General features: G+C 34.8%; 1 protein-coding gene across 1 annotated transcript in view; it reads right to left on the bottom strand.

The window, feature by feature from the left end:
* The window catches only part of CATSPERE (catsper channel auxiliary subunit epsilon), a 271,733-nt gene that overhangs the window by 179,757 nt on the left and 72,897 nt on the right, over positions 1-19,079 (bottom strand). The window contains exon 7 of the mRNA XM_068538508.1: positions 18,321-18,398. Coding sequence (XP_068394609.1) covers positions 18,321-18,398 — 78 coding nt within the window. The remainder of the gene's footprint in view (positions 1-18,320; positions 18,399-19,079) is intronic.

Here is a 19,079-nt window from a genome sequence, read left to right as displayed (position 1 = left end):
CCACGTTTTCAAGATTCAGCTTTGGTATTTTTCCTACTATATAGCTTCCTCCCTATTAGAACCTTATGAAATATAAATGTCAAAATTTCCAACATGTTGAAAACACTATGCACAATCAGAATCCTGAATAAACTGAGATTATGGAGGCTCTTAAATAAATACCCTTAGTTTTAAATTTTTCTTTCTTTCTTTCTTTTTAACATCTTTATTGGAGTATAATTGCTTTACATTGTTGTGTTAGTTGCCGCTGTATAACAAAGTGAATCAGCTATATGTATGCATACATCCCCATATACTCTCCCTCTTGCGTCTCCCTCCCACACTCCCTTTCCTACCCCTCTAGGTGGTCACAAAGCACTGAGCTGATCTCCCTGTGCTATGCAGCTGCTTCCCACTAGCTATCTATTTTACATTTGGTAGTACATATATGTCAATGCTACTCTCTCACTTCGCCCAGCTTACACGTCCCCCTCCCTGTGTCAAGTCCATTCTCTACGTCTGAGTCTTTATTCCTGTCCAGCCCCTACATTCATCAGAACCTTTTTTTTTCTTTTACATTCCATATATATGTGTTAGCACATGGCATTTGTTTTTCTCTTTCTGACTTACTTTACTCTGTATGACAGACTCTAGATCCATCCACCTCACTACAAATAACTCACTTTTGTTTCTTTTTATGGCTGAGTAATATTCCATTGTATATATGTGTCATGTCTTCTTTATCCATTCATCTGTCGACAGACACTTAGGTTGCTTCCATGTCCTGGTTATTGTAAATAGTGCTGCAATAAACATTGTGGTACATGACTCTTTTTGAATTACGGTTTTCTCAGGGTATATGCCCAGAAGTGGGATTGCTGGGTCATACGGTAGTCCTATTTGTAGTTTCTTAAGGAACCTCCATACTGTTCTCCATAGTGGCTGTATCAATTTACATTCCCACCAACAGTGCAAGAGGGTTCCCTTTTCTCCATACCCTCTCCAGCAATTATTGTTTGTAGATTTTTTGATGATGGCCATTCTAACTGGTATGAGGTGATACCTCATTGTAGTTTTGATTTGCATTTCTCTAATGATTAGTGATGTTGAGCATCCTTTCATGTGTTTGTTGGCAATCTGTACATCTTCTTTGGAGAAATGTCTATTTGGGTCTTCTGCCAATTTTTGGACTGGGTTGTTTGCTTTTTTGATATTGAGTAGCATGAGCTGCTTGTATACTTGGAGATTAATCCTTTGTCAGTTGCTTCATTTGCAAATATTTTCTCCCATTCTGAGGGTTGTCTTTTCATCTTGTATATGGTTTCCTTTGCTGTGCAAAAGCTTTTAAGTTTCATTAGGTCCCATTTGTTTATTTTTGTTTTTATTTCCATTTCTCTAGGAGGTGGGTCACAAAGGATCTTGCTGTGATTTATGTCATAGAGTGTTCTGCCTATGTTTTCCACTAAGAGTTTTTGTCTGGCCTTATATTTAGGTCTTTAATCCATTTTGAGTTTATTTTTGTGTATGGTGTCAGGGTGTGTTCTAATTTCATTCTTTTACATGTAGCTGTCCAGTTTTCCCAGCATCACTTATTGAAGAGTCTGTCTTTGCTCCATTCTATATTCTTGCCTCCTTTATCAAAGATAAGTTGACCATATGTGCGTGGGTTTATCTCTGGGCTTTCTATTCTGTTCCATTGATCTATATTTCTGTTTTTGTGCCAGTACCATACAGTCTTGATTACTGTAGCTTTGTAGTATAGTCCGAAGTCAGGGAGCCTGATTCTTCCCACTCCATTTTCTTTCTCAGAATTGCTTTGGCTGTTTGGGGTCTTTTGTGTTTCCATACAAATTGTAAAATTTTTTGTTCTAGTTCTGTGGAAAATGCCATTGGTAATTTGATAGGGGTTGCAATGAATCTGTAGATTGTTTTGGGTAGTAGAGTCATTTACACAATGTTGATTCTTCCAATCCAAGAACATGGTATACCTCTCCATTTATCTGTATCATATTTAATTTCCTTCATCAGTGCCTTATGTGTCATATTTAATTTCTTTCATCAGTGTCTTATAGTTTTCTGCATACAGGTCTTTTGTCTCCTTAGGTTGGTTTACTCCTAGGTATATTATTGTTTTTGTTGCAATGGTAAATGGGAGTGTTTCCTTAATTTCTCTTTCAGATTTTCATCATTAGTGTATAGGAATGCTTGAGATTTCTGTGCATTAATTTTGTATCCTGCTACTTTACCAAATGCATTGATTAGCTCTAGAGTTGTCTGGTAGCATCTTGTTATCTGCAAACACTGACAGTTTTACTTCTTCTTTTCTGATTTGGATTCCTTTTATTTCTTTTTCTTCTCTGATTGCTGTGGCTAAAACTTCCAAAACTATGTTGAATAATAGTGGTGAGAGTGAGGAACCATGTCTTCTTCCTGATCTTAGTGGAAATGGTTTCAGTTTTTCACCATTGAGAACGATGTTGGCTGTGGGTTTGTCATATATGGCCTTTATTATGTTGAGGTAAGTTTCCTCTATGGCTATTTTCTGGAGAGATTTCATCATAAACAGGTGTTGAATTTCATCAGAAGCTTTTTCTGCATCTATTGAGATGATCATATGGTTTTTCTCCTTCAGTTTGTTAATATGGTTTATCACATTGATTAATTTGTGTATACTGAAGAATCCTTGCATTCCTGGGATAAACCCCACTTGATCATGGTGTATGATCCTTTTATTGTGCTGCTGGACTCTGTTTGCTAGTATTTTGTTGAGAATTTTTGCATCTATGTTCATCAGTGATATTGGCCTGTAGTTTTCTTTTTTTGTGACATCTTTGTCCGGTTTTGGTATCAGGGTGATGGTGGCCTTGTAAAATGAGTTTGGCAGTGTTTCTCCCTCTGCTATATTTTGGAATATACTCATTTTGGAAGAGTTTGAGAAGGATAGGTGTTAGCTCTTCTCTAAATGTTTGATAGAATTCGCCTGTGAATCCATCTGGTCCTGGGCTTTTGTTTGTTGGAAGATTTTTAATCACAGTTTCAATTTCAGTGCTTGTGATTGGTCTGTTTATATTTTCTGTTTCTTCCTGGTTCAGTCTTGGAAGGTTGTGCTTTTCTAAGAATGTGTCCATTTCTTCCAGGCTGTCAATTTTATTGGCATATAGTTGCTTGTAGTAATCTCTCATGATCCTTTGTATTTCTGCAGTGTCAGTTGTTTCGTCTTCTTTTTCATTTCTAATTCTGCTGATTTGAATCTTCTCACTTTTTTTCTTGATGAGGCTGGCTAATGGTTTATCAATTTTGTTTATCTTCTCAAAGAACCAGCTTTTAACTTTATTGATCTTTGCTATCATTTCCTTCATTTCTTTTTCATTTATTTCTGACCTGATCTTTATGATTTCTTTCCTTCTGCTAACTTTGGGGTTTTTTTTTCTGTTCTTCTTTCTCTAATTGCTTTAGGTGTAAGGTTAGGTTGCTTATTTGAGATTTTTCTTGTTTCTTGAGATAGGAATGTATTGCTATAAACTTCCCTCTTAGAACTGCTTTTCCTGCATTCCATCGGTTTTGGGTCATCGTGTTTCATTGTCATTTGTTTCTAGGTATTTTTTGATTTCCTCTTTGATTTCTTCAGTGATCTCTTGGTCATTTAATAGCATATTATTTAGCCTCCATGTGTTAGTATTTTATACAGTTTTTTTCCTATAAGTGATATGTAGTCTCATAGCATTGTGGTCGGAAAAGATACTTGATACAATTTCAATTATCTTAAAGTTACCGAGGCTTGATTTGTGACCCAAGATATGATCTATCGTGGAGAATGTTCCATGAGCACTTGAGAAGAAAGTGTATTCTGTTGTTTTTGGATGGAATGTCCTATAAACATCAATTAAGTCCATCTTCTTTAATGTATCATTTAATGCTTGTGTTTCCTTATTTATTTTCATTCTGGTTGATCTGTCCATTGGTGAAAGTGGGGTGTTAAAGTCCCCTACTATGATTGTGTTATTGTCGATTTCCCCTTTTATGGCTGTTAGCATTTGCCTTTTGTATTGAGGTGCTCCTATGTTGGAGCACCTCAGTGCTCCAGGAATTGTTATATCTCCTTCTTGGATTGACCCCTTGATCATTATGTAGTGTCCTTCTTTGTCTCTTGTAATAGTCTTTATTTTAAAGTGTATTTTGTCTGATATGAGAATTGCTACTCCAGCTTTCTTTTGATTTCCACTTGCATGGAATATCTTTTTCCATCCCCTCACTTTCAGTTTGTATGTGTCCCTAGGTCTGAAGTGGGTCTCTTGTAGACAGCATATATACGGGTCTTGTTTTTGTATCCATTCAGCCAGTCTATGTCTTTTGGTTGGAGCATTTAATCCATTTACATTTAAGGTAGATATCAATATGTGTGTTCCTATTACCATTTTCTTAATTGTTTTGGGTTTGTTATTGTAGATCTTTTCCTTCTCTTGTGCTTCCTGCCTAGGGAAGTTACTTTAGCATTTGTTGTAAAGTTGGTTTTGTGGTGCTGAATTCTCTTAGTTTTTGCTTGTCTGTAAAGGTTTTAATTTTTCCATCAAATCTGAATGAGATCCTTGCTGGGTAGAGTATTCTTGGTTGTAGGTTTTCCCCTTTCATCACTTTAAATATGTCCTGTCACTCCCTTCTGGCTTGCAGAGTTTCTGCTGAAAGATCAGCTGTTAACCTTATGGGGATTCCCTTGTATGTTATTTGTTGCTTCTCCCTTGCTGCTTTTAATATTTTTTCTTTGTATTTAATATTTGATAGTTTGATTAATATGAGTCTTGGCATGTTTTTCCTTGGATTTATCTTGTATGGGAGTCTCTGCGCTTCTTGGACTTGATTGACTATTTCCTTTCCCATGTTAGGGTAGTTTTCAACTATAATCTCTTTAAATATTTTCTCAGACCCTTTCTTTTTCTCTTCTTCTTCTGGGACCCCTATAGTTTGTTGTTGTGTTTAATGTTGTCCTAGAGGTCTCTGAGACTGTCCTCAATTCTTTTCATTCTTTTTCTTTATTATGCTCTGTGGTTGTTATTTCCACTATTTTATCTTCCAGGTCACTTATTCGTTCTTCTGCCTCAGTTATTCTGCTATTGATTCCTTCTAGAGAATTTTTAATTTCATTTATTGTGTTGTTAATCATTGTTTGCTCTGTAGTTCTTCTAGGTCCTTGTTAAACATTTCTTGTATTTTCTCCATTCTATTTCCAATTTTTCAATCATCTTCACTATCTCTACTCTGAATTTTTTTTCAGGTAGACTGCCTATTTCTTCTTCATTTGTTTGGTCTGGTGGGTATTTACCTTGCTCCTTCATCTGCTGCATATTTCTGTGTCTTCTCATTTTGCTTAACTTACTGTGTTTGGGGTCTCCTTTTCGCAGGCTGTAGGTTTGTAGTACCCTTTGTTTTTGGTGTTTGCCCCCAGTGGGTAAGGTTAGTTCCGTGGGTTGTGTAGGCTTCCTGGTGGAGGGCACTGGTGCCTGTGTTCTGGTGGAGGAGGCTGGATCTTGTCTTTCGGGTGGGCAGGAACATGTCCAGTGGTGTGTTTTGGGGTGTCTGTAAACTTAGTATGATTTTAGGCAGCCTCTCTGCTAATGGGTGGGGTTGTGTTCCTGTCTTGCTAGTTGTTCATCATGGGGTGTCCAGCACTGGAGCTTGCTGGTACTTGAGTGGAGCCAGGTCTTTGCGTTGAGATGCAGATCTCTGGGAGAGCTCTCACTGATTGATATTACATGGTGTCGGGAGGTGTCTGGTGGTCCAATGTCCTGAACTCAGCTCTTCCACCTCAGAGACTCAGCCCTGACACCCAGCCGGAGCACCAAGACCCTGTCAGCCACATGGCTTTTAGGAAGTCTGAGGTGTTCTGCCAGTGTTCAGTTGGTGTTCTGTAGGAGTTGTTCCACATGTAGATGTATTTCTGATGTATTTGTGGGGAGGAAGGTGAGCTCCACGTCTTACTCCTCTGCCATCTTGAAGGTCCTCAATACCCTTAGTTTTAATGTCAATGAAATACAAAATGGAGTTTCTAAAACTAATCTGTTGGAATTATTTCTATATGAGCTTGACTTCAAAACAACATACCCTTCAAGGCATATTTCAAATATATCTGGAGGCTCTCGAAAAATTCTATTAGTATAAAGATAGATCTGACATGTTCCCTCTTTTTCTCATGAGATTTAAGGGGATGTTGACTTGACTGGAATTATTCCTAATAAAGTCTTTTTAGAATAGAGGCAGCAGTTTCATTATGGGGAATACCTAGAATAAAAAAATCAGATAATGAGGGCCAGTCTAGAGTCCTCCAATAATGCTCCTGTTAAATTTCCTAGAAATATGTCAACCACCCACAAAGGAACATTTGAGATTGCTGTAATGAGTATCAGTAAGTGTGTATTTATTGGGACTGCGATTGCCTAATAAGAGGATTTACCCTATGTTTTGAGAGTAGTAATGGTGGTCAGGGATGGCTTCCTTGAAGAATAGAAGGTTAATGATTTTGATAGAGAAAAATAGATTTGCCTGGTAAATACTTGATAAATAATAGATCTTTTAAATTTTGTTTCTAAAAATCTTATTCACTATTCAGAATTTTAAATATAACTATTCTTCATATACCTGCAAAGGAAAAGAGTAAATGGAGCATTCTTAATGTAGCAAAGAATAAGATGGAAATAAAATACAACAAGCAACCTATACAGCAAGATGACAGAAAAAAGGATATACTAAGATAAAGTTAAGACAATTATGTCAACAAGCTTAAGAACATATGCTTCTCCATTAACAGGTTAATTCATGGTCATTAAAGATGGTTTTATAAATATAGAAAAAAATTACCACAAAGAAATCATCAAAAGTATAAAAAACATATTTAGGATATTTTCTTAGGATTTACCAAATGTAGGTTACTGTTATGTATTCATGTTATATAACCTGAAGTCTATATGAACATCATTTTAAATGACAGCATAATATTCCATTGAGTGAGTTATCATTACTTACTTAACACTCCCTTATTGGACATTTAGGTAGCTTTATTTTTTCACTTTTATAAATATTATTGCCATGGACATTATCAGATACAGTCTTTTCTAAATTAGCACTATTTCTTTTGACTACATTCTTGAAAATGTGATTACTGGATCAAAAGTTATGAACACTAAAAATTCTTGATATGAATTGAGCAAAATGATTTCTAAAAGGAATATGCCTATTTATTTTATTACTATTATCATCAGCAGATTTCACTATCTAGTGCCTAACTTCTTATACTTTTTAGAAAAGTATTCTAGTTGTAACATCAATATATGTTTATACATGCTGCTAAATTTAATAAATATCTTTTTGCTTCTTAATTGATTTTTCAGCAGCATTTGAAACATTAGACTAACTTCCCCTTTTCAGGTAGTGTTTCTCTGTTACTTGGCTTACAAGCACTTCAAACCAGTATGTCCAAAACTGAACTACTGCCTCGAGGTTCTGCCTCCCAAACCAGCATTTATAAATATTTGTTGAATAAATAAAGAAGAAAATAATCTCACAACCCAGCGGAGAGTAAAGCTCTCTCACAATTTGCATGGAATCTTTTTTCATCCCTTCACTTTTCGCCTATGTGCGTCTTTAAATGTAAAGTGAGTTGCTTGTTGACAGCATATTGCTGGATGTTTTTTAAAAAATCCATTCAGTCGTTCTATGCCTTTTGATTGGGGGTTTAATCCATTTGAATTTAAGTATTTATTGATAGATAAGGTCTTAATATTGCCATTTTCTTAAATTTTTGGTCTGATTTGCAGTTGTGTTATTCTTCTCTTTCTCTATTGCTGTTTTCCTTGTTATTTGATGATTTTTGTAGTGCTTTTCTTTGATTTTTTTATCTTTATCTTTTGTAATAATATGTCTGATAGAAACTATATATTAGTTCTTTGTAACTTCAGGCTTTCATAAAATGTCTTATAGTTAAAACTATTTTAAGTTGATAGCAACTTCAATCACATAAATAAACTACACTTTTACTACCGCCCCCTTTGTGTTCGTGTAGTCAGAGCTTACTTTTTTGTGTGTTATGCATCTATTAACAAATTTTTGTCTTTTAACTTTTATATTAGGGTTAAAAGTGATTCATGCACCACCATTACAGTGTTATATTGTTCTGTATTTGCCTATAAAATTACCTTTACCAGTGATAGATCACATGTTAAATCATAAAATAATTTTTAAGTCTTAAAAATTTAAGAAGATTAAAATCATTGCAAGTATCTTTTCCAACCACAATGGGGTGAAACTAGAAATCACAATGGGATGAAACTAGAATAGTTAGAAAATATGAAGAATCACAAATACATGCAAATTAAACTGCACAATCTTGAACAATAATTTGGTCAAAGAGGAAATCAAAGGGAATTTTTAAAATACCTCAAGACAAAGGAAAACATAAACACAACATAATAGAATTTATGGGATGTATCAAAAGCAAGACTAAAAGGGAAGCAATAAATGCCTACGTTAAAAAAAAAGATCACAAATAAACAACCTAACTTTACACCTCAAGGAACTATAAAAAGAGAAGCAAACTAAGCCTAAAGTGAGCAGAAGGAAAGAAATAATAAAGATCAGAGCAGAAACAAATCAAGTAGAGAATAGAAAAAGAATAGAAAAAAAATCAACAAAACTAAGAAATGGCTTTTTGAAAAAATAAACAAAATTGACACATTCTTAGCTAGGCTAAGAAAAAAGACAAAAGTCTCAGATAAATAAAATAAAAAATGAAAGAGGAGACATTACAACTGATACCACACAAATGCAAAGGCTCATAAGAGAAAATTGTGAGCAATTACATACCAAAAAATTGTATAACCTAGAAGAAACGTACAGATTCCTACAAACATACAACCTACTAAGAATGAATCCTGAAAAAATAGAAAATGTGAACAGACTACTAATGCATAAGAAGACCTAATCAGTAAGCAAAAATCTCCCAATAAAAACAACAAAACCAGGACTAGATAGTTTAACTGGTGAATTCTATCAAACATTTAAAGAAGAATTAATACCAATACTTCTGAAACTCTTCCCAAAAATTGAGGCAGAGGGAACACTTCCCAACTCATTTTATGAGGCCAGCATTACCTTGATACCAAAACCAGATAGGAACATTACAGGAAAGAAAACTTGAGGCCAATATCCCTGATGAATATAGATGTAAAAATTATCAGCAACACACTAGCAAACCAAATTCAACAGCACACCAAGAGGATCATACACAATGATCAAGTGGGATTTATCCCTAGGTTGCAAGGATGGTTCAACATATACAAGTCAATAAATGTGACACATCACATTAATACAATGAAAGACAAAAATCATTTGATCATCTCAATACACACAGAGAAAGCATTTGACAGAACACAACATCCTTTCTTGATACAAACTCTCAGTGGATTGGATATAGATGAAATCTACCTCAACATAATAAAAGCCATATATGACAAGCCCATAGCTATCATCATACTCAATGGGGAAAGGTTAAAAACTTTTGCTTTAAGGTCAGGATGAAGACAAGGGTGCTCAATCTCACCACTCCTATTCAACACAGTACTGGATGTCCTAGCCAGAACAACCAGGCAAGAAAAAGAAATAAAAAGCATTCAAATTGAAAAGGAAATAAAAATGTCTTTGTAGATAACATGATCTTATATTTAGAAAATCCTAAGGAAGCCACCAAAAACTGTTAGAACTAGTCAACAAATTGAGTAAAGTTGCAGGATACAAAATCAACATGCAGAAATCAGTTGCATTTCTATATACTAACAGTGAGCTATTTGAAAAAGAAATAAAGGAAACAATCACATTCACAATAGCATCAAAAACATGAAGTACTTGGGGATAAATTTAACCAAGGAGGTGAAATATCTGTAAACAGAAAATTATAAGACTTTGATGAAATAAATTTAAGAAGACACAAATAAATGGAAAAATATCCCATGTTCATGGATCAGAAGAATTAATATTGCTAAAATGTCCCTGCTACTCAGAGCCATCTACAGATTCAATATAATCCCTATAAAAATCTCAATGGCATTTTTTCACAAGAGTAGAAAAAATAATCCTAAAATTTGTATGGAACCACAAAAGACTGCAAATAGCCAAGAAAATCCTGAGAAAGAAGAACAGAGCTAGAAGCAATCACACTTTCTGATTTCAAACTATAACACAAAACTATAGTAATCAAAACAGTATGGTACTGGCATTAAAATAGACACACATAGCAAGGAACAGAATCAAGAGCAAAGAAATATATGCATATATGGTCAACTAATATTTTACAAGACAGCCAAGAATACTCAATAGGGAAAGATAGTGTCTTCAATAAATGTTGCTGGAAAAATTTATAATCATGTACAGAAGAAGGAAATTGGAACCTACCTTATACCAATCACAAAAATTAACTTTAAATGGATTAGAAATTTAAACATAATACCTGAAACTGTAAAACCCCTAGAATAAAACAGGGGAAAAACTTTTTTGACATTGGTCTTGGCAATGATTTTTTGGATATGAATATGACACCAAAAGCACGAGCAACAAAGGCAAAAATAAGTAAGTGGAACTACATCAAATTAAAAAGCTTCTGCACAACAAAGAAATAATCAACAGAGTATAAAGGTAACCTATGGAAAGGGAGAAAATATTTGCAAGTCATACATCTGATAAAGGGTTTATATGCAAAGTATGGAAGGAACATATACAACTCAACAGCAAAAAAAGAAAACAATCTGGGCTTCCCTGGTGGCGCAGTGGTTGAGAATCTGCCTGCCAATGCAGGGGACACGGGTTCGAGCCCTGGTCTGGGAAGATCCCACATGCCGCGGAGCAGCTGGGCCCGTGAGCCACAATTACTGAGCCTGCGCGTCTGGAGCCTGTGCTCCGCAACAAGAGAGGCCACGATACTGAGAGGCCCGTGCACCGCGATGAAGAGTGGCCCCCGCTTGCCACAACTAGAGAAAGCCCTTGCACAGAAACGAAGACCCAACACAGCCATAAAAATAAATTAATTAAAAAAAAAAAAAAAGAAAACAATCTGATTGAAAAATGGGAGGAGGAATTAATAGGCATTTTCCCAAAGAAGACATACAAATGGCCAAAAGGTACATGAAAATGTGCTCAACATCACTAATTATAAGGGGAATGCAAGTCAAAACCACAGTAAGATAGCATCTCACACCACTTAGGATGGCTATTATCAAAAAGACAAGAAAGAACAAATGTTGACAAGGATATGGAGAGAAGGGAACTCTTGTGCACTCTTGGTGGGAATGTAAGTTGGTACAGAAATTACGGAAAACAGTATGGAAGGTCCTCAAACATTTAAAATAGAACTATCATGTGATCCAGCAATCCCACTTCTGGGTGTATATCCAAAGGAAAAGAAAACAGGACATCTATCGAAGAGATACCTTCACTCTCATGCTTATTGCAGCATTGTTTACAATAGCCAAGATATGGAAAAACCTAACTGTCCGTCAGTGGGTGATTGGATAAAGAAGATGTGATATGTAAAAATGTTAAGTGAAATAAGTCAGACAGAGAAAGACAAATACAGTATGATCTCACTTTCATGTGGAATCTAAGAATGCTGAATTCATAGAAAGAGTAGAATGGTGGTTACAAGCGGCTGAGCAGTGGGTGAAATGGGGAGATGTTGGTCAAAGGGTACAAATTTCCAATTATAAGATGAATAGGTTCTGGGGATCTAATTTATAGCATAGTGAAAATAGTTAACAATATTCTATCAAAGTACCTGAAAGTTGCTTAAAGAGTAGGTCTTAAATGTTCTTACCACAAAAAAGAAAATATAACTGTGTGAGGTGATGGAGGTCTTAAAAACTCTACTAAGGTAATCATTTCACAATATATAAGTATATTAAATCAACATATGTATACTTTAAACTTACACAATGCTAAATATCAATTATATTTCAATAAAGCTGAAAAAAGAAACCAACACTCACTAAAAACAAAACAAAACAAAACCCAACCCCAAATTTATTGACTCTAGAATGGATAAAAACTGTGTGTTGTGGGCTTCCCTGGTGGCGCAGTGGTTGAGAATCTGCCTGCCAAGGCAGCGGACACGGGTTCAAGCCCTGGTCTGGGAAGATCCCACATGCCGCGGAGCAACTGGGCCCATGAGCCACAACTACTGAGCCTGTGCTCCGCAACAAGAGAGGCCGCGATAGTGAGAGGCCCGTGTACCGCGATGAAGAGTGGCTCCCACTCGCCGCAACTGGAGAAAGCCCTCACACAGAAACGAAGACCCAACACAGCCAAAAATAAACATAATAAATAAATAATAAATAAAAATTTAAAAAAAAATGTGTGTTGTGTTGAAACAATGAATAACATACAGCAAAGAAAATGAGCAAACTATAGGTACATATAACATGGATAAATCTTATATAATTATGATCAAAAATAAAAAGCAATATGCAGTGTATATAAAGCATGATTCAATTTATTTAAAGTAGAAAAACAAAAATAAAACCCAATAAACCGCATTGTTTAGGAATCATGCAGTAAACTAAAGAGAAAAGCAGAGTAATTATTATCACAAAATATTCAGAATAATGGTTACCTCTAGGGGAAGGGAAGGATTATGTCCATACAAGCACCTCTACTCTGGAGGGAGAAATTATGTTCATGGAGGTGGAAAATATGGGGACCTTCTGTACTACTGTTAGTGTTTCATCACTTGATAGTGGTTATATGGTTATTTATTATTATTCACTAAACTGGATACTTAGCTTTTATGTTTTTTTCTTTATGATGTAATTCATAGTTAAAATGGTGAAGGAAAAAAACCTCAAATAAACTAAAACCCTGAGCCTTTTAATAGTTATTTAACCACATGTACAAATAAGTTATCCTGTACCCCATCCCTGAGTCACACGCTACTGCTGGTTCTCTTTTCCCTGGTGTGGGTGTTGGGGAAAGGGTAAGGCTCAGATAGGGATGTGAGACAGAAGTGGGTTGAGGTTCAAAGGTGAAATAAAGTACAGAAATGAGTTAAACGTAAGGGATTATTTTGAGTTCAAAGTCAGGGATGGTTAGGAGTTAGGGAAGAGAATGAAGAATGAAGAGTCAGAGGTAGAATTAGGATGTGGGTGTCTGTTAGGCACATTATCTATTGGCTGATAAAAGCCCAAACAGACAATTTATATTTTGCCAGAGCTATTTTGTTAATGATTTATCAAAACTGCAATATTACAATAATCCCTTCAAACCACTCATGTAACAAAAATCCTGATTTGGTCACGGCAGGCATCTTAGAGGCAGTGATACCTGACTTGAGACTTAAATATGACTAGATGAGGAAAGGGAATGGGCAGCTGCTGTGGAGAGAATGGCATAAGCAGAGACACAGACTCATGGAAGAGAAGATGTGTAAAGGGAGACAGCAGAGTGCAGCTGCTGGAGACAGGACATGTGGAGAGCTTAGGCCAGAGAAGAGTGGCAGAGATGGGATACTCAGGGCTTTGTGTGCCATGTTAATAGTCTAAGACTCGAGTCTATGTTGTTTGTCAGCTCAAACAGCTCAATATCAAAAAAAACAACCTAATCAAAAAATGGGCAGAAGATCCAAATAGACATTTCTCCAAAGAAGATATACAGATGGCCAACAGGCACACAAAAAGATGCTCAACATCGCTAATTATTAGAGAAATGCAAATCAAAACTACAATGAAGTATTACCTCATACCAGTCAGAATGGCCATCATTAAAAAGTCTACAAATAATAAATGCTGGAGAGGGTGTGAAGAAAAAGGAACCCTCCTACACTGTTGGTGGGAATGTAAATCAGTGCAGCCACTATGGAGAACAGTACAGGGGTTCATTAAAAAACTAAAAATAGAGCTACAAAATGATCCAGCAATCCCACTCCTGGGTATATATCTGGAGAAAACTATAATTCAAAAAGATACATGAGAAAAAAACCACATTCACAGAAAGAGAGACAAGATGAAAAGGCACAGGGCTATGTACCAGATGAAGGAACAAGATAAAACCCCAGAAAAACAACTAAATGAAGTGGAGATAGGCAACCTTCCAGAAAAAGATTTCAGAATAATGATAGTGAAGCTGATCCAGGACCTTGGAAAAAGAATGGAGGCAATGATTGAGACGATGTAAGAAATATTTAACAAAGAGATAGAAGAATTAAAGAAGAAACAGAGATGAACAATACAATAACTGAAATGAAAAATACACAAGAAGGAATCAATAGCAGAATAACTGAGGCAGAAGAATGGATAAGTGACCTGGAAGACAAAATGGTGGAATTCACTGCTGTGGAACAAAATAAAGAGAAAAGAATGAAAAGAAAAGAAAACACCCTAAGAGACCTCTGGGACAACATTAAACGCAACAACATTCACATTACAGGGGTCCCAGAAGGAGAAGAGAGAGAGAAAGGACCCAAGAAAATATTTGAAGAGATTATAGTAGAAAACTTCCCTAACATGGGAAAGGAAATAGCCACCCAAGTCCAGGAAGCTCAGAGAGTCCCATACAGGATAAACCCAAGGAGAAACACAACGAGGCACACAGTAATCAAACTGGCAAAAATTAAAGACAAAGAAAAATTATGGAAAGCAGCAAGGGAAAAATGGCAAATAACATACAAGGGAACTCCCATAAGGTTAACAGCTGATTTCTCAGCAGAAACTCTACAAGCCAGAAGGGAGTGGCATGACATATTTAGAGTGATGAAAGGGAAGAACATACAACCAAGATTACTCTACCTGGTAAGGATCTCATTCAGACTCGACAGAGAAATCAAAAGCTTTACAGACAAGCAAAAGCTAAGAGATTTCAGCACCACAAAACCAGCTCCACAACAAATGCTAAAGGAACTTCTCTAAGTGGGAAACACAAGAGAAGAAAAGGACCTACAAAAACAAACCCAAAACAATTAAGAAAATGGTCATAGGAACATACATATCGATAATTACCTTAAACGTGAATGGATTAAATGCTCCAACCAAAAGACACAGGCTCACTGAATGGATACAAAAACAAGACCCATATATATGCTGTCTACAAGAGACCCACTTCAGACCTAGGGGCACATACATACTGAAAGTGAGGGGATGGAAAAAGATATTCCATGGAAATGGAAATCAAAACGAAGCTGGGGTAGCAATACTCATATCAGATACAATAGACTTTAAAATAAAGAACGTTACAAGAGACAAGGAAGGACACTACATAATGATCAAGAATATATAACAATTATAAATTATAATTATAACAATTATAAATATATATGCACCCAAAATAGGAGCACCTCAATACATAAGGCAACTGCTAACAGCTATAAAAGAGGAAATCGACAGTAACACAATAATAGTGGGGCACTTTAACACCTCACTTACACCAATGGACAGATCATCCAAAGAGAAAATTAATAAGGAAACACAAGCTTTAAAGGACACAACAGACCAGACAGATTTAATTGATATTTATAGGACATTCTATCCAAAAACAGCAGATTACACTTTCTTCTCAAGTGCGCACGGAACATTCTCCAGGATAGATCACATCTTGGGTCATAAATCAAGCCTCAGTAAATTTAAGAAAAGTGAAATCATATCAAGCATCTTTTCTGACCACACGCTATGAGATTAGAAATCAATTACAGGGGAAAAACCGTAAAAACCACAAAGACATGGAGGCTAAACAATACGTTACTAAATAACCAAGAGATCACTGAAGAAATCAAAGAGGAAATCAAAAAACACCTAGAGACAAATGAAAATGAAAACACGATGATCCAAAACCTATGGGATGCAGCAAAAGCAGTTCTAAGAGGGAAGTTTATAGCTATACAAGCCTACCTGAAGAAACAAGAAAAATCTCAAATAAACAATCTAACCTTACACCTAAAGGAACTAGAGAAAGAAGAACCAACAAAACCCAAAGTTAGCAGAAGAAGAGAAATCATAAAGATCAGAGCAGAAATAAATGAAATAGAAACAAAGAAAACAATAGCAAAGATCAATAAAACTAAAAGCTGGTTCTCTGAGAAGATAAACAAAATTGATAAACCATTACCCAGACTCATCAAGAAAAAGAGGGAGAGGACTCAAATCAATAAAATTAGACATGAAAAAGGAGAAGTTACAACAGACACCGCAGAAATACAAAGCATCCTAAGAGACTACTACAAGCAACTCTATGCCAATAAAATGGACAACCTGGAAGAAATGGACAAATTCTTAGAAAGGGATAACCTTCCAAGACTGAACCAGGAAGAAATAGAAAATATGAACAGACCAATCACAAGTAATGAAATTGAAACTGTGATTAAAAATCTTCCAACAAACAAAAGTCCAGGACCAGATGGCTTCACAGGTGAATTCCATCAAACATTTAGAGAAGAGCTAACACCCATCCTTCTCAAACTCTTCCAAAAAATTGCAGAGGATGGAAAACTCCCAAACTCATTCTATGAGGCCACCATCACCCTGATACTAAAACCAGACAGATACTACAAAAAAAAAATATTACAGACCAATATCACTGATGAATATAGATGCAAAAATCCTCAACAAAATACTAGCAAACAGAATCCAACAACACATTAAAAGGATCATACACCATGATCAAGTGGGATTTATCCCAGGGATGCAAGGATTCTTCAATATACACAAATCAATCAATGTGATACACCATATTAACAAATTAAAGAAGAAAAACCATATGATCATCTCAATAGATGCAGAAAAAGCTTTTGAGAAAATTCAACACCCATTTATGACAAAAACTCTCCAGAAAGTGGGCATAGAGGGAACCTACCTCAACATAAAAAAAAAAACCAAATATATATATATATATATATATACACACACACACATATATACACTCAAATATTCATAGCAGCACTATTTACAATACCCATGACATGGAAACACCATGTGTCCATTGACAGACAAATGGATAAGAAGATGTGGTATTTATACACAATGGAATATTAGTCAGCCATAAAAAAGAATGAAATAATGCCATGTGCAGCAACATGGATGGACCTAGAGATTATCATACTAAGTGAAGTAAGTCAGACAGAGAAAGAAAAATATAATATGCTATTGCTTATATGGGAAGTATAAAAAAAGTGATACACTGAACTTATACACAAAACAGAAATAGACTCACAGATATATAAAACAAACTTATGGTTACCAAATGGAGAAAAAAATAAATATATATATATTTTTAAATCACTTTACTGTACACCTGAAACTAACATAACATTGTAAATCAACTATATTTCAATAAAAATTTTTAAAAAGGAAATGTACTTAATGTCTCTGAATTGTACTTGTAAGAATGTTTAAAATGGTAGATTTTATATTATGTATATTTTCCCACAATAAAAATGTATAGATTAAAAGGATGAATAAATGCATGAATTGAGGAAAAAAAAAGAGTCTATGTTGTTTGTAATGGAGAAATGTTTTAAGGAAATGATATGATCATGAATAAACATGGAAATTTAAAAGAAAAAAAGCAAAGTATTAGGTATGCATGAACTAAATAATGTTAAATTGTGCATATTTTCACTTAAAAGATTAGAAATTAAGTAACAGTAATACTTAAAGTATTTAATTACCATTAATTTATTTTATTCCCTCGAACGTTGATTGCCAAATAAAACAATTAATCGATTGGTTGTCATTTTAATTTATCAGTCCATCTCTTGTGAATTTGATTACCATGAGGCATGACAGCATGCTATTAAAAAATCATATCTTGACTCATTAAGACATAAAGAATCCCATAAGAAACTAAAACTTCTCATTTTACGTTTCTCTTCTATACATTTTGATTGTAACAGAAGACAGAACTTGAATCTTGAAAGAGATAAATTTGTAACAGATAAAAGAAAGGACTTATTTATTCACTGGGCTGCACTTTTAGGAAAATCATTAGTCTCAAGTGGTAAAGGATTCAATAAAGGACTAGACAGATTTTTGAAGGATGACTTCAACATAGATGCTCAAGAAACACTTTTAAAGCATTTTAACGGTCAGCCTCTTTATGAATAATGAAGTCATAGAAAATACGGAGAATGCTCAGTAAGAATTCTAAAGAAAGATTTATAATTGTAGAAATCGAGCACAAGTTCAAAATCACTATAATGACTAAACTAAATTTAATGGATAATTAAAATGTATCTAGTTCTAGGCTGCTTAATATAAATTATTCACAGCCCTTAAAAAAGAAATGTAGCATATTATTTTATCTATGATAATAATAATGTTTCCACCTACTAGGGAAGGTTCATTTGCATTCCATAGCAATTCACTAGGGTCTGCGTTTTCTGGATCGTATATCCATGTAACGATAACCTACAAAATAAAATGTGGTTGCATTTCTTGACACTTTGGACAAATTTTATTTTTAGTTGTGGCAAAACATAACCATAAAAATGTTTTCATTTGTTTTTAAAATTTCGAATATCTCAGTTAAAAATATCAAAAGTAATATGTGCTGTTTTTAACAAGAGAAACAGTCCAAAGAATTAATAACATCCTCTACACTCCTGAGGTAACTAATGTTAAAATTTTGTATGAATGCTTATATGTCTTTTTCTGCACCCACAGACACAGCAGCCTCCCCACACACTCATACACTTTTTACAAAAATGAGATTACACTATTCATGTTATTTATAATGTGCTTTTGTCACTTAATACACCATAGCCATTTCAATAGATGTAGATCTAATTCTTTTTATTGTTTTCTTCTTGAATAGACAATTTATTCTATTATAAAAATAAATTATATTAAAAATACAGTGAAAATTCTCTCCCACCCTGTACTTCATCACTCAGTTCCCACAAGTCTACTATACCCTGCAAGTAACTACTATTGGTAAGTTTTTTTGTATTTCTATAAAATTTTTGTGCATAACCAGTGTTATTTTTCTCCTTTTTATATAAATGCTAGTGTGCTAAATGCATTTTTGAACATTATATTCTTCACTTAAAGTTGTATCTTAGAGATCTTTATTCTCATTAATCTTTCATA

Source organism: Eschrichtius robustus, chromosome 3 (assembly GCF_028021215.1).
Source record: "Eschrichtius robustus isolate mEscRob2 chromosome 3, mEscRob2.pri, whole genome shotgun sequence".
NCBI lineage: Eukaryota > Metazoa > Chordata > Mammalia > Artiodactyla > Eschrichtiidae > Eschrichtius > Eschrichtius robustus.
Note: the sequence above shows the minus strand (reverse complement) of the source record. Positions and strands in the feature narration are given on the sequence as shown.